The following is a 15,365-nucleotide window of genomic DNA, read 5'->3' on the forward strand; positions in this document are numbered from 1 at the left end:
TTAACAGTAAGGGCGGTAGACGGGAACTCTGTAATCGACGAAATTTACGTTTACTTGTCATTCCAAAGATCAGAGGCAACCTTTTTATCGGAATTTACACAATACAATAGTTCGATCGATAGAGACCGCCTGAAATAATTATCTTATGTCAATTATGGTTGCACTGATCAAACCGTTTAAGAATATACTAAAACTCAGAGGCCCCAATGAATTATTTTACTTCTGTATAAAACACCAGGTTGCAGTAAGCGAGAACAATAAATGATGAATCAACTTGCTCAATCCGTTCACGAAAGCCCAAAAGAATTTTCAATATATGTGCTACTACAGGCTGCGAACAAAAATGGAGTTTCTTGAAAAAACATCTCTTTGTAATTATAACAATTTAAACAGGCTTACAGAGACTGAAAAGTGGTACCTGGTTCAGCTGAAGTGTTTTTGTGCTCGATCAGTATAATTGCGCAGAGCTTCACTTTGGGAAGTTCTCAGTCAACCGAGGTCTTCAACATGCTATTTCGTGATCGTTAAAAGAACAATTTAAGAGAACTGTTCACTCAGATATGCGGGGTGTTCTATGAAAATCTCCAAGCTTAATGTTATCCATTTGAACACTGAGAGTTCGAGTAGCAATGTGCAAATAATCCGTTTTAGCTTTTATCATAATGTTATCTTCTCTAATTTAAGAAGTTTTCTGTTCTTATACTGCCAGTATGAGAGTAGGGTTATCTTTGTTACTATGCAACAGTCGGAAATCAAACACATCCATCAACGAACAATTGTGTACTTCCACAATATTTTTATGACAGTATTTCTGACAGGAAACAATCGGAAGTCAAACTCAGAGCTGGAATTTCAAGGCTGCAGTCATGCAGAAACGTGCGTTCGGGTCTCTTCGCTTGAGAAACTTCAAACGTGCTACGTGCTACGTTCCTATGTTACCAACTGCTTGTACGAACGCAAGTTTATGTGCCCACCGCCCACCAACAGAGAAAATAGTTACAAAACAAAGAATTGAGGGCGTAATGTTTGTGATGTTGTATGACATCAGCAGAAACTGAAAGAAAAAAAACATTATATTTCCTAAAAGCACAGGTTTACCCGATCTTTATCAACAACACACACAAAAGCAGGTTTTGGACATAATTAGAGAAATTTATATCAATGATAATTCAAACTGAAATTAGTTTGGTGGGCGTATTACTACCATGAATCGCAAATTGCAGTATGCTTTGCTAGAAAACTGGCTCAACTTGTTCTGTTTTTTTTTTTTATCTCCATTTTCAAGGAGGTTTTGTAAAGAAAATTTGCCGGAGAAATTGTTCTTTCGCGGGAAATGTAAAAAGTAAGCAATGATGTAAGACTGAGTAATGAAGAAACTCTGTCTTTATTATCTATCTGAACACAGCAGCAAAGACGGACAAAATTAGCCATTACTGAATTATCACATATCTACATTGATTGACCTCAACAGTGAAACGTCAGCCATATTGGTGTGTCACATTTAGATAACCCGTTTGTGAAAGACTTTTTTATGAGCCAGTGAATTCGATGAAATATCATTTTACCCTCAGGGTGATATACTCCTAGCAACTAACTCTTGTTTGAAAATAAAGCCAACAAAGCCACAAAAAAACGTCTTTGTGACTACATTAGTAGCAATTAGACATTGCCACTTGCATTTCATTTTTTTCTTTTTCTTTTCTTGTCTGATTTTCATTAGCATTTAAGGAGAATCGATTGTTGCTGGCTGCTAACATTTACCGTATTAATTAGAGGGAACGTATTGGAGAGTGTTAACCTAGCACCACAAAAAACAATAACAAATAAACAAAATGCAACCTTTGTACCATACGAAAGTTTCCGTAAATCTTCATAAATTCTCAATCGCCTTTCGAGTACAAATGATCACATTTTGCAGTGATTATTGACGTTTAAATCTGGAAATAAAGAAAACACTACGCAAGGATACCGAGCACCGGTAACAAAAATCCAATGTACCTTCTACATACATAACCAGTAGCTTAACATTCGTTAGCCGTAAAAAACTATTATCTAAATTCCCTTTACTCTGAAAATAAATTTAAAATTGCGTGACAAGCGTTACAGAGTCACATGATCGATTAGTATGTGTATCGGGCCTGGGTTTCTACAAGAGCAAAAACGGTCCTTCAAGTCGTTTAAGGCCCAGCTCAAGCTTCTAGCTTGACATGTGCTCACGGGAAGTTCGACCGTGGAGCGACTTTGATTCAAACGTCGAACTTTCCATGTGCCGAATATCTGTTCAATTTATTAGATTTGTATTTGTACGTTGCACTTTGACCAAAGTAAAAATTTGAGTTGTTAAGTTAAAAGATTGAGTAAATGATTTAAACTTTATTAACTGGGTCGACCCCAATTGTTATTTAAGTTAAGCACATGAAAATTGCAACATCTGACCTGTTTAAACTTTTGACTCCCATAAATCATGAACATGTTAGACCAGTTTTCAATGAAGCATCAAAGGTGATCCTGATTTTGCTTTGGTTTTGCTTTAATTCACTCTGTGATTGGTCTAGAAAACTCGCGCCAACTTCTCAACCAATCAAACGCAAAACAAACAACTTGGTCACTCGCATTTTCCCGCGCTTCAATCAAGTTGCTTGTTTTGAGTTCTCATTGGTAGTTGTAGTTACATTGCTTCTGCGGTTTCGACACTAAATTGTAATTAAAAACTGCTCTAACAGCTTCGAATTTGTAATGCAATATCCAGCGCACAGGTTATAAGAATAGAAAAACGCATGGTGGATGTCCAGCACTAAATTGGCTCAACTACATTAAGGAAAATTGTAGGAGAGTGAAAGAAGAGAATAACTTGTGAAACCTTGAAAGTTACAAGGTTATCAAGAACTTGAAGGATCGTTTTGCGGAAGTAGTTGTCTAATTAAATGGAACATCTTGGAGAAGATTGTTAAGATTTTCAACGTCGCATCCATACAACTGATTAATTTGTTTTATATCATGTCTGCTGAAGCTTTCCCGTTGACCAAACCTCCTGTTTGGGTTCTTTTTCGATTCAATCGTATCATGGTAGTCCTTAGAAAATGCGTGATTATTGTAATGCAGAACAGACTGAAAGAAAAAAAAAAGCGAGTAATATAAAACGTGAATGACACTTAACTGACTACCTTGGCCTGACTTCAAAACAAACAAAATGTTTAATCGTTCACTCATCAATCATTCTTGAAAAGTTTGACTTCTCAAACGGTGACACAGATCGAAAAATTCGGCGACAACTATGCCAAAACAGTTTTCAAAATATTTCCTTGAACTTGATCTGCATCACAAGAGTGTACACATAAAAAATTAAAGAAAAAAACCGTTCAAGATATTCGGATACAAAGATCTCAATTTAAATAGTGGGTTTAAAATTTTCGGAAACTAGAAAACCAGAACATTCTTATTATTATAATTCTTATTATTATAATAAGAATGTTCTGGTTTTCTCGTTTCCGAAAATTTTAAACCCACTGTTTAAATTGAGATCTTTTTAATAGCTTATTCTACTGTTGTGTAAACCGAAAGACGCTTCTGGTACCAAATCGTGACAGAAATTTCTCTGGAGTAAACTTAATTAGTCTGAATGAAGTTTACTCGCAGATTTTGGGACTTTTATCAAGGTCAATTCGTATTGTACGCGCATCATACACATTGTACGCGCATCATACGCATCATCAGTGTTATGAACTCAGAAAATTTTCCAGCATAGCTCAAAATCAAAGCACATGATAGAGCTTAATCCAAAAACAAACAAAACCTTAATTGGCTGGAACAATGTTAAAACCAATTTACAACATAAAGGGGGTAAGTTTCTAAAGATCCTTAGATGGCGCTGGGTCGGTAGGAGACTAAAACAAGGTAATATGATATTATCAACTAAGTTGATTTCGTAAATTGGCCACTGTTAAGAGTTTGAAAGCTGACGTTTCGAGCGTTAGCCCTTCTTCAGGGCGAAGGGCCCTTTGCTTTTTGCTCTGACGAAGGGCTAACGCTCTAAACGTCAGCTTTGGAACTCTTAAAGGTGGCCAATTTACGTTATCAACTCAGCTGATGATATAAAATTACTCAACTTACATCATAGTCGTAGTAATCTCTATTTGTAGGCAACGTTCTCACTTCCCTTACTGTATACTTCTCAAAGTTATGTTCTAAACCTAGTAAGGAAAACAGTGCCGATGTTCAGCCAAAGATTCTCTCAGTAAAGTAATACTTTTTCTTGAAAAGGATGCATAAGGTAGAACAGGAACCCTCAAAATAACTTCTATTTCCCACTCGAAATCTCCGCCAGCTGAGTACAAGCTAGTGAACACTTGATAGCAATTTCTGGTGAAGATTCTTACCACGTTAACCCAGCAGTTCGCTGGTACCCATTTATATAATCTTTGGTGGAAAGTGTGTGTCATTGTATTTATTACGTATGAAAGCGACACAGCGATCTGCTCAGCGCTCCTGCCCAGACCTCCCAATTCAGAACCCGGCGCGGCAAACATTACGTCACCTCAACTTAGTCGATATAGTCAACGCACTCACCTGGCTTTATGTGGTCATAGTAGACCCTGACATATTTATCTCTGTCGGGTCGAGACTGTTCGTGAATGAAGCCTATCGTGTGCATCATCTCGTGAATGCAAGTTCCGACCCGTTCGCATCCGTTTCCAATGGATATGTCCTGCCTCCCGCCTTGCCTTCCAACACTTGAGTAACACCTGAAGAGAGAAAGAGAATAACGTCTGTCACTCTCAGCCCAGTCAACAATCTTTGAGATGTTAACAGATAATTATTGAGACCTTCACAAAATTGAATCGAAATTTCTCGATGAAACGAAGTTATTGTATAGATACGTTTAAGTTTAAGAATAAGTTAACTTACATGGTCTGATTTATTATAAAATGCGCGTGATCCACTTCGTCTGCATTTGCGTCCTCTGCCAGAGGTTCGTAACGTATACAAGTGTACTTGTTGAAAGAATTAATTGCCTTATTTAAGCATTCCATCTTGGTAGGGTCTGCGAAATTAAAAAAAACATTTTTAAAGTAAAAATGAGGCACGTATAGACTGTATTCGAATAGTTTGAAAATAATGACTTACAGCTACAATTAATTTCTTTAACGAACCTTCAAGAAAAATTCAGCGCTGATGCGCAGCATACAGTTGTAAGTATAGATCGCCTCTTCGAGACTGACTGATTAAAATCGTTTGAGAGAATTGCAGGTTTTATCTCGAGAGTAACACGAAGGGTTGCCCGAAATCTCCAACAACGTTCCAAATTTCACCAGCAAGCACTTTTTATTTTTTTCAAAACCTCCGTGATGAAAGGGGGAGAATGTTTTTATGACAGACACCACATAGTCCTTACTAATTACAGCTAAACCTTAAAACTGCGGTCTCCAAGCATCAACTGTCAATTCACTAATTCACAAAAAGGCTCCAAACTTTGTTCTTACCTAGGCTAAATTCTTCTGATTTCATGTAGGGTACTCTGACGATTCTTTTACCACCCTGTATAGTTGTAGGCCACAAATAAAACACGTCATTGATGGCGTCTCTCTTGTCAACCTGACCAGTCACCCATGAACGCAAGCGACGATCCATGACGATGTCCTCTTCGAAAAGGTCTGCGAGAAAACACGGGAAAAATCCGTGAAGAAATCGCTAACAGTGACTGAAAAGTGAGACAGTGGGCAAAGCCATCACAAGATGACTTTCCATTTCCTATGTTGCATGCATGTCATATGTTGCAATAAATGCTGCCCCTTTCGGTATCTGAAATAATCGCTAAACACCGACTGTGAACATCGACAGTGGCAATAGGATTATTACTTTAGACCTTTGGTAAAATATTTGATATTACACAAGAGAGGACAGAAATTTGAAATTTAAACAATCTGCATAACTGGAAACAAGTCGTCTTTTCGACATTCTTTGCCCACTTTTTAGCTGAAAGTGGCACCTCTAAAGTTACATCGATTTGCACCATTTCCAAAACGAGTAAGCGACAAAGCAGAGTCTTTCTGAAAACTAGCAAAACAATTCTAACTAATTTGTATTTGAACATGAAATGTTGCAAAAATTACAATGAATGCCCACCTCCATTAGCTGGTAAATGATCAAAGTTTCTCTTCTTCTGTCCTTTTTTAAGTTTCTCCTCTTCTCTCTTTAAAGCCAAATCATCAATGGCGTCTCCAACCCCTTCTTCAATTTGCTCTGTTAAAAAAAAAAAGATCCGGTAAGGATTTAACAAAGGTACGGAATAACGAGTGAAGGAAATGGAAACGTACTTCATATATATTTACCATAGATGGTTCCATCAAACCGCAAATCAACAACATACAGTAATTACTTCACACATTGGTAAACTATTTGTTTATATTATCAAATTGACTTCTCAGTTAAGCAGATTCTGATCAGTTCTACAGTACTGTCATGGGAAACCATACAACCTTATATTTTCGACCACCAATCCCCAAACCCCCCCCCCCCTCCTCCCCTAGAAATGTCCTTGTGGATTTTGCAAATGGATTACATGAGCATGAATACTGAAAAAATGCTTAATTCTGGGCAATACGCCCTGCCAAGCTTTTGATTAACCTCATGTCTTATAAAATAGATCATAATTATAGATATACCGTATTTCCTTGATTGCATCGCTTTTCAAGAATGGAGCAGTGGTGAGTGAAAATAAACAAATCAAAAGCGAATTTGAAGAATGGAATGGACACCTCAGTGTGCTTTGACAAAGGAATGCCAAACTGTACATGCGGCTCCGCAAAACGACGCAATGAGATTTCAACTGCTGTCGCCTATAGGTGGTTTGACAAACCAAAGAATGGGTTTGATCTTTTCAATATATTTTTTAACCCGTAGCCTGCACTCAGACTCATGCGCTTACCTTTCAATTCATCAGACAGGAATGTTCTCTTTGGCAATTGATCAAAACTCTCCTTTCTTCTTTCATTATCAAAGTCTGAAAATCTTCTATCGCTCTTCTCTATCTTGTTAGCATATTCTTCATCGTAAGTTTCTGCAAAATGGAAGTTAAACTGTTTTAGAGTTTAAGAATCAAAGTCCATCACGGCATGTGAAAAAGTTTTCGCAATAAAAAAAGCTTAGCTGAGAAATTGAGAATGCCTCGCTTTTGTGTAATCATATTTCACACTAGGCATCAGATTGATGGAGCAAGGACCACTGAAGCAGCTCTCACGGGTTGCTATATACTGAACCAATAAGCCGCTTAAATAGGAAGAAAATCCCAATAGGAGACTCACTAGATAATTATACTATCTACGCAGGTCTATTTCCATGCGATAAAGGATAGTATTTACCCTGATTATCATGTTCTCCTCTGGTTAACTCCCGTAATAAAACATCCTCTATGCTTTCCTTCCTCTCTAGTGGTTCGTCTTGCATCACATTTTGAATCTGCATTCGACGCCGCTGCATTGCGGAATAAGTCCGTTTTTCAGCCCCTGTGAATTAAACGCATGAATTTCAATTTACTGTTGTAGTTCACGATACATGACCCTCTAAAGATGTAGAAGAAGGTCATGGGGTTTTTTAAATCCATTAAAACAAAACAAAAATGCAATATGCTATTTTCAAACTGTGGGTTCAGAAAATGATGTTAGCGCTCCGTGCGGGTCTGGCGCGCTAGCATCACTGTTTTTTCACCGATTTTTTTTTTTTAACTCCTACCACGGACTTCACCAGAGAAGAGTGACTGCTCGAAGTTTAAATAATAATCACATAAACCCCCTTTTCACGCCCAAATCTTATCCATATCTTAATCGAGAAACATAAAAAAGGAGAAAAGTTGCTCCAGTTCGAACGTAATTCAGTATTCTCAGATTTACTTCACAATCAATGTCTGTTCACAGACCCTTCTGTGATCTCTTAGATTAACTATAGAAAAAAGCTTGGGTGTTAACGAGATTTACCTTTAACACACTTTGCTTGCCCTAAAAATTTTTCCGAATACACTGGTTTTAGATTCCCATAGGACCCGCGATCTTCCTAAGATAGTTTTGTCGTGTAAATAAACAACATTATAGCTAATAAAAAAAAGCACGTACAGAACAAATTGTTTTTGATAATTTGGCTTTTCGCGCCTATACTATGCTATTAGCTTTGCAAGCTTACATGGCGCTTTCTATTCCTTTTGATGTCTAGTTAGCGAGACCTATTAAAAAAAATTTTGTTCAAGTCGGTCAGAACTGAAACATCTGCGAGAGGAACCGTCGTGTGCTCTGATAAAGAAGGAGGCGGTAATAAATAAAACGGAAGACGTAAAAAGGTAAAAACCTTTGTTGTAATATGTTGATATTTTTGCGCAGTTTCCTTTTAAGCGAAACCATGAAGCGTACAGAGCGTTTCTTGACTGTAGTTGGGATAACAGCAAGCCTAATTAATTATTATTTTCCATTTTATTTCACTTTTTTTTAAGCAGTGTTAAGAGCAGTTCGCCTCTGATTATGTAGATTGTACCTGCGCGACTATGATAAATCGCCTAAACACTTTTTCCGCCGACAAAGGAGAGTTCCGATCGTAAAAGATCGTCTCATCTCAAATTTAAGGTAGGGAGTCCGGAAATATAGATTGATATATCTGACGCCAAAGTTAGGAAACGATCGGTTGACGGCTGAAATGATTAACTGAAAAACGAAATTCTTTATTTGCCATAACACAAGAGGGTGACTATTTTGTCTGTAAGTCCATGTTTATAAATAAATCAAGCCCGTGGCTTTCTCTGTCTAAGACGTTGATAAATCTTACTTATTAAAAACATAAACCTTTGGCACTCATACTTTGGCCTATGCTTATAACAGTTAAACGGCGCTCGTAAAGGTGAAAACTTATAAAACGTTTTCATTAGTAGTATTCTGAGCAATCCTTTATCCGGTCGGGCAAAATTATGAGTCCATACACATATACAGCGAGAACGTTTCCCGTCTTTAGAAATACAAAGGAGGCAAAAATGGCACTTTTATTAAAATTTAAGAATTTCATGACATAAATATGATGTTCATGTCTGAATGAATTGCAGATGAATTCCAGAAAAAGCTGCTCAGTTGATGAATAAAAGAAAAAACAGACTGATTACTTCCTTTGTTCCTTATGCAACTAAGAACTTAAAATTACTTAAAACCACGCAAACCACTGAATTTGAAAACTATAGAAATTGGAGCCATGATTGTAGCGAATAATTTCCACAATTTAACATGTTGACCACACGACTTGTAAGCATCAAATTAATAGACGAGAAAAATTAAAAAAAGAATTCACAGTACAAAATTTTAGCTTTTGGTCTAAACTTATAATTTGCATCACCCGCCTTTAGATTGGTGAAAGTAAAACGCGGAAAATATGCATTGACGTCGCTAAACATACTACGCTTTACAAAGGGAAAATTTATGAACATTTGCGTTTCGCCCCAGAGGGATACAAGCAAGAAAGAGAAATGTTAGGCATGGAAACACGAAGGAAATTAAAATCTTGATTTTGAATCGCTCCGATGTACTGTTTTCAGAGCAACCGGCAGGGATTCGCGGAATGAATTGTTTGTAATTTTCGTCCTTCGACGAAGAAAATACTCGGAAATTTCACACTTGGGCCCCATCAATTCTAACAAACGATCGCTTTCAGAATAACACGTACGTTCAACCTTACGATAAAATGATCTTCACACGCCGAAATCAAACGAAGGCATATTTTTTTGGTTTCGAAACAACCTGAATAAATGCAAGAAAACACATTCAGTTGCCTCGTTGTGATAGTTTTATACACCACCGAGAAAGCAAAAAACACCAAAGTTGATGTTTTAATTATTAACAAAATACGATTCTTCTCATCACAAAACGCAGCAAGGCAGCTGCATACAAAACCGATGCAAATGAACTCGACAACTCAAAACATTTTGCCTCTATTTCCTGTCTTTACGGTAAAATACTGTAAGGCAACTTAGAAGCTTCACAAAAGGGCCTACGTAAGCTTACAAAGAGTACTTCTAACAACTCTAATGTTTCCGTAGGGGATGGAGATCAGTTCGAATCCGGCGGGCAAGAACTGACGATGTAGCGACGGGATAAATCATGCATAAAGTTTGCACTGGAGCCGCTCGCTTTTATATTAGTAAAATGCAAATTCTCCCTTTCTTATTAGAGCTAGCCAGTTCCCTATCAAAAGATTTGGGATGTAATAAAAAGTCTCGAGAATTATTCAAATCTTTTGATCACGGAAGGGAGGTGAAATACATTGATCTCAACTTGGTTTGATCTTGAGCACGAATGCAATTAGAACACTGAGTTATAACTACTGATTGTTGCCTATTTCTTCCATCCCAAATATCATCCAACATGTACTGTAAAATTTATTTCTTACCTGTATACTCAGCATACCCATCATCATACTGGTTTTCGTCGTAAAATCCTTGTCCTAAGATCAAGAATGTTCACAATTAGAACTTTCAAATAAGTCGTAGACGAACGTCTTTAGGCAGTTTTCTGTGCCTTTACTCAACTTACCCGCTTTCAACGGAGACTTCTTTCCGAATAGCCCCTCGTTCGTTAAAACCGGCAACAACATTGAACATGAACATAATAAAACAAGCGAGATCCTAGAACCTTTCCACATAATTCCATCGACATTAAATGTCAAGAGAAAACGTTTCAAAACAACCCTTTGCTCCGTTTGAATCTTCTCGAAGCGCCTACAAGGCCTCAAATTTACAAATTCCCTCTTTGATGCTAATTTTGATCCGAATTCATTTGCATAACAAAACATGAAAACAATCCCATTTGTTTGGCGTGTAAATTCAATCGCCCGTGTTTCGAAGGAGCGGATGGAGAGTAAAAAAATTTCGGCAATAATCTGCGTAAACTTAGGGGATTTACTTCTGCGTTTCACAAGGTTTTTTCCAAAACCAATGTAATGCACCTCCTGCTTACAACACTAACTTAGCAATATTGCAGCGTAAAATTTTCCATCACTGATATTTGACACATTGCATTAATTATGACTGGTTATAATCAATACTTGAAAAGTGGTCCAAAATGTGTCGAGGAAAAACAATTTGTGCAAATATGCCGCAAAGTTTAAACAGTTGCTCATAGCTGCATCAGCGGTGACGTTTCCTCATCGATAACATATTGTTAAACTTTTGCTTTATTTGGGTAAAGAATAATGATTTAAGATAAAATATCACTGCGACAAAATCCTCTCCGAAAACCGCCTGGAAACCTTCAGTAAAAAAAAAACAGCTTTGAAGAAGGAGAAGTCTTTATAACCAACTGGGAAAATATCAGTTGTAAAAAACATGTAAAGAAAAAAGAAGCAAAGAAAAAAGGGGGAGATTCGCAGATCTACTCTTTTAGTTCATTAAAATCACATCAAAATTGGTCAAAAATTAAGTTGATAGTACAAGCGTGTGTGTAAATCTTATGGTAAAATCTCATATTGGCAAACCTATGATGAAGCAATTTTAACCATTTTTTCTTCATTTAGCCCCAATTGTTTACATTTCATCTTGAAGTTGGGTGTCAAAAAAATCATTTTCGATGTAAATCACTTCAAGTAATATCAAAGTTTAAGAAATGAGTGCAATACTTAAGCATATCCTCAAGTTTAAAATCGGAAGAATCAAAGAGAGAGATGTCATGCGAACAAAAAATGGTTGCCACATCGCTTGGAGAGTGGTAAGTAAGAGACGATTTAATTTTCAACTTCCGCAATTAATACTCGTCTTAAGCAAAGAAATCTGGCCTTTAATCTCGAAGATATATTTATAGGTATCTCGTTTTCTCACGAAAAACATTTTCATGTCGAGAAGTCATTAGAACCTCTCTGTCTTACTTAATAAGTAGCAACGTAAATTTACGCTTCTTCGCCAAACAAAGAACAAAACTGGAAAAACCGGTCGGTCAAAAATCTACACAAGCCGAACATTTCCAAGCAACGGTTTTATTTCTTTTCTGCACAAAAAAGACATCATTCGACTTTCACACTTATGAAAGAAGATTATGGTAAATTGCTAGATATAATACTTGCTAATTTTCAAGTTTTTGCGAGGTGTTGGATTACGTCATCAATAGCGTATGAAGGTTTTATGAAAGTTTTCATGGCACAACTGAGTAATAAATTACGGAATTTGATCGATTAAATCCAGCGGACCGAACACCGCTTTGAATTAACGACAATTATCAGTACCACAAAGTTTTCCTGATCATTTAGAGAAACCGTAAATTAGTGCATGAACATACGCGAAGCTATAATTTAAAAAGAGCATTTCAACTTTACGGTCAATCTTTAATCGTGAAATTTAGAGTGAGTCGTGGCTTACTTAGCTATGTCAGTAACTTGAATGGACAGTAAAATCGAACGTGTGTAAGTTTTCATGCCACACAGGAGTAGAAATTCAGGCCATTAGCAGCTGGTTCATAGCAAAATTTATCCCACCCACGATTGTCTCTGTGCATACGTGGGTGTAAACTCGTTTTCGTAAATCCCACGTATGCCCGTAGGTCCTTGCGATGACGTCGCGGACTAATCCATGGTTACCTGAAATCTCCCTAAGGAACTCTTTCCTTTTTTTCTTAATAAATTGAGCGTGGGTGAGTAATTTTGCTCGTCTTTTCTATATTGTTTACTCCCACTCCTAAGAAACTCAGTATAATCAGTAAGATCGAGCCTACGAGCGCTGCAAATGAACTTACTATCGCCGTTTTTTCCCTGTGAAGAAAGGAAATTGGAGCCCAACTAGAAAACTGTCTTATTAACAGTTTACAGACAATCAGTAATATGAATTGAGTGAGGTGTCAGCGGTCCTCTGGCTCCTGTCGGGGCGCTCCCTTAGAGGATTGGAACGAGATGATGATGATGATAATAATAATAATAATAATAATAATAATAATAATAATAAAAAGAATGAAAAATTTTAATCATGATGGTGACAAGGGCAATTATAATAACAAATGACAAAGCCCATAATAATAATAATAATAATAATAATTATGATAATAATAACAATAACAATAAAAATAATGAAAAATTACAATCATGATGGTGACAAGGGCAATTATAATAACAAATGACAAGGCCCACGATAATAATAAAAATAATAAAAATAATAATGATAATAATAATAATAATAATAATTATAATTAAAATGTTGATAGAAAAGAAGAGAGAAGCATCAAAACCTGTACAGAAGGATTTGAAATTACGAGGAGAACAAATATTACTCTAGTACATGTAATTACTGGGGTAAAAACTCTAAAGAAAATGTTAACACATCTGACAAGAAGAAAGAAGAGTCAAAGAGTTAAGACAAAAAAGTCCATAAGATGTGGCTTGATGATGATGATGATGATGATGATCGTTTATTCAGCCTTCTGCAGTAGAAACTGAATTACAAGGCGGGTCATAATTTACAAATACTTTACATTATGCATACATAGAACTATTTTAGATATCAATTAAATATAAATATTAAATATTGTGTAAACATTAAATACTATAAGTAATAATTGATGTCACAGTTGAACAGTTGATGTCACTGGAAATTGTCCAGCTAATCTGTGATACTATCCCCATAATAATGATAATAGTGACGATAATAATAATAATAATAATTATAATAACAATAACAATCATAATAACGAAAAGAATGAGAAGAATAACCAGAACAACAATCACAGGAAGAGGAAAGCTCACAAAAGGAGGAAAAACATTTTCATGCTGCAAATGCTAAAAATCTTGCATCACGATTATGCCAAAAAGAAAAAAATGGGTAAATAGATAAGACAGATGAATGACAGATATAAGATCCAGGCAAATCAACGAATTAATTCTATATTAACTAACTTATCAACTTACAAAACACTAAATAATTTTGTGATACGCAATTTGTGATCAAAACTTGAAAGGTATGTTTTCTTTTTCTTTTTCTTTTTGTAATGAGGAACAAATATCCGAGACCTTAGTGGCGATTTGATTCGTGATAGTCAGGAAGTATGAATAAAAATGCCATATTTGAAACATGGTTTCGAAACGCAACGTTTCAGGCTCGGCTTTCGACAGTGGAAATAAATCTCTCTTCCCATTCTGTTTCAATTGAGGGCCTTTTTTAACTGAGGAAGGACCAAGTGATGAATTTGTGACAACCTCATCCAGAGTTTCTCTTTTTTTCAGGTTTATTGAACACTTTCATATTAATGAGTTTTTGTATACTTTTCAAATGAATATATATTAAGTGAAAATTCTGAAGAAAAAGACAATTGTACGGAACGGGAGTTTCGAGAAACTAGCGATTGGACTGAGAAATCGAAATTCGATTGTATCCTCTTATATCATATGACTGGGCCGATCGGCATGCTGAGGGTGAAGCCGATCAAATCGCCTGTCTTGTCTCTGTTTTCTGATATGTCGTATTTTCGAGCTGTTCCTTAACAATCTACGGGACTTTGTTGCCCATTTAGCCTAAAGTTACCGTTCTTCTTCGCGCAGTTCCAACAAGGTGAGAGCGACTTAGGGTGTTAGTAAGATAAGTGAATGTAAGAATCAGCGTGAAACGTAACAGAGGGGAAAAGTTTGCTCGCCCCTTACTTACTCTCCCTCACGATAATCGTCTTTCAAAATTTAATCACCTACGCACGTACGAGGGAATGACATTATGTAAGAGTGACGCAAATCCACTACCCCAAGTTACACGTCACGCAAGTAATGTCAGGTTGTAACTGCTCTACACATAACAACGTTTTATAGCTTCTTTGTGGAGTCTCTATGATTCCATTCTAATGAATAAGTAATTAAAATACATATACAATAAACTGATTGTTTGCTTTTAACTGCAGAGCAAATCTTTTGCTGGCTTTATGCTAAACTTTCCGCCAAAATCGCCTTCAAATGCCATGATTAAATTCACAATTTTTCCCATTAAAAAAAGAGAAAAAGGATCGTATCTTACCTCGGGTTCTCTGTCGTAAAGATAAAGACGGCAACAAAAACCGATTCGCCAAAGAGACCTGAATCAAGTACACGATCAGGAGAAGGATTGTGTTTACAGAGTTCATAATTTCTGCCCGATAGCTTGATGGCTGAGAATCCTTATCCTTCAGTTCACAGAAATCCAGGCAGAAATCTTGATTATTTGTTCCCTACTGTGTGTTTGAAAACAACATCACAAAGCATGACATTCTGCGTCTACAAATTATCTTGCTTCGGGGACGAACATAGCTGATTTATGTTACTGGCTAACAGGTTTCAAAACACGTATAACCGAAATGTATTCTGCGCTAAGTTAATCATCAACGGTATTCAGCTGGGTGTCAAATAACTTT

At 36.5% G+C, this 15,365-nt stretch overlaps 1 protein-coding gene across 2 annotated transcripts; it reads right to left on the reverse strand.

Annotated features, from left to right (window-relative positions):
• Nucleotides 1-1,365: 1,365 nt before the first annotated feature.
• On the reverse strand, nt 1,366-15,325 carry LOC131788534 (zinc metalloproteinase nas-4-like). Of its 2 annotated transcripts, none has more exons than XM_059105618.2 (10): nt 14,993-15,325; nt 10,411-10,464; nt 7,359-7,502; nt 6,926-7,057; nt 6,124-6,240; nt 5,481-5,651; nt 4,906-5,041; nt 4,567-4,742; nt 4,111-4,190; nt 1,366-3,108 (listed from the first exon to the last, which is right to left on the reverse strand). In XM_059105618.2, exons 1-10 carry the CDS (start codon nt 15,096-15,098, stop codon nt 2,917-2,919), a joined length of 1,308 nt encoding a protein of 435 aa, XP_058961601.2. In that variant the 5' UTR covers nt 15,099-15,325; the 3' UTR covers nt 1,366-2,916. The 2 variants fall into 2 exon arrangements, with proteins under 2 accessions (XP_058961601.2, XP_058961600.2); XM_059105617.2 differs by lacking the exon at nt 14,993-15,325 and adding an exon at nt 10,554-10,767.
• Between the last annotated feature and the right edge of the window lie 40 nt (nt 15,326-15,365).

This window comes from Pocillopora verrucosa, chromosome 14 (genome assembly GCF_036669915.1).
Source record: "Pocillopora verrucosa isolate sample1 chromosome 14, ASM3666991v2, whole genome shotgun sequence".
In the NCBI taxonomy this organism is placed as follows: Eukaryota; Metazoa; Cnidaria; class Anthozoa; order Scleractinia; family Pocilloporidae; genus Pocillopora; species Pocillopora verrucosa.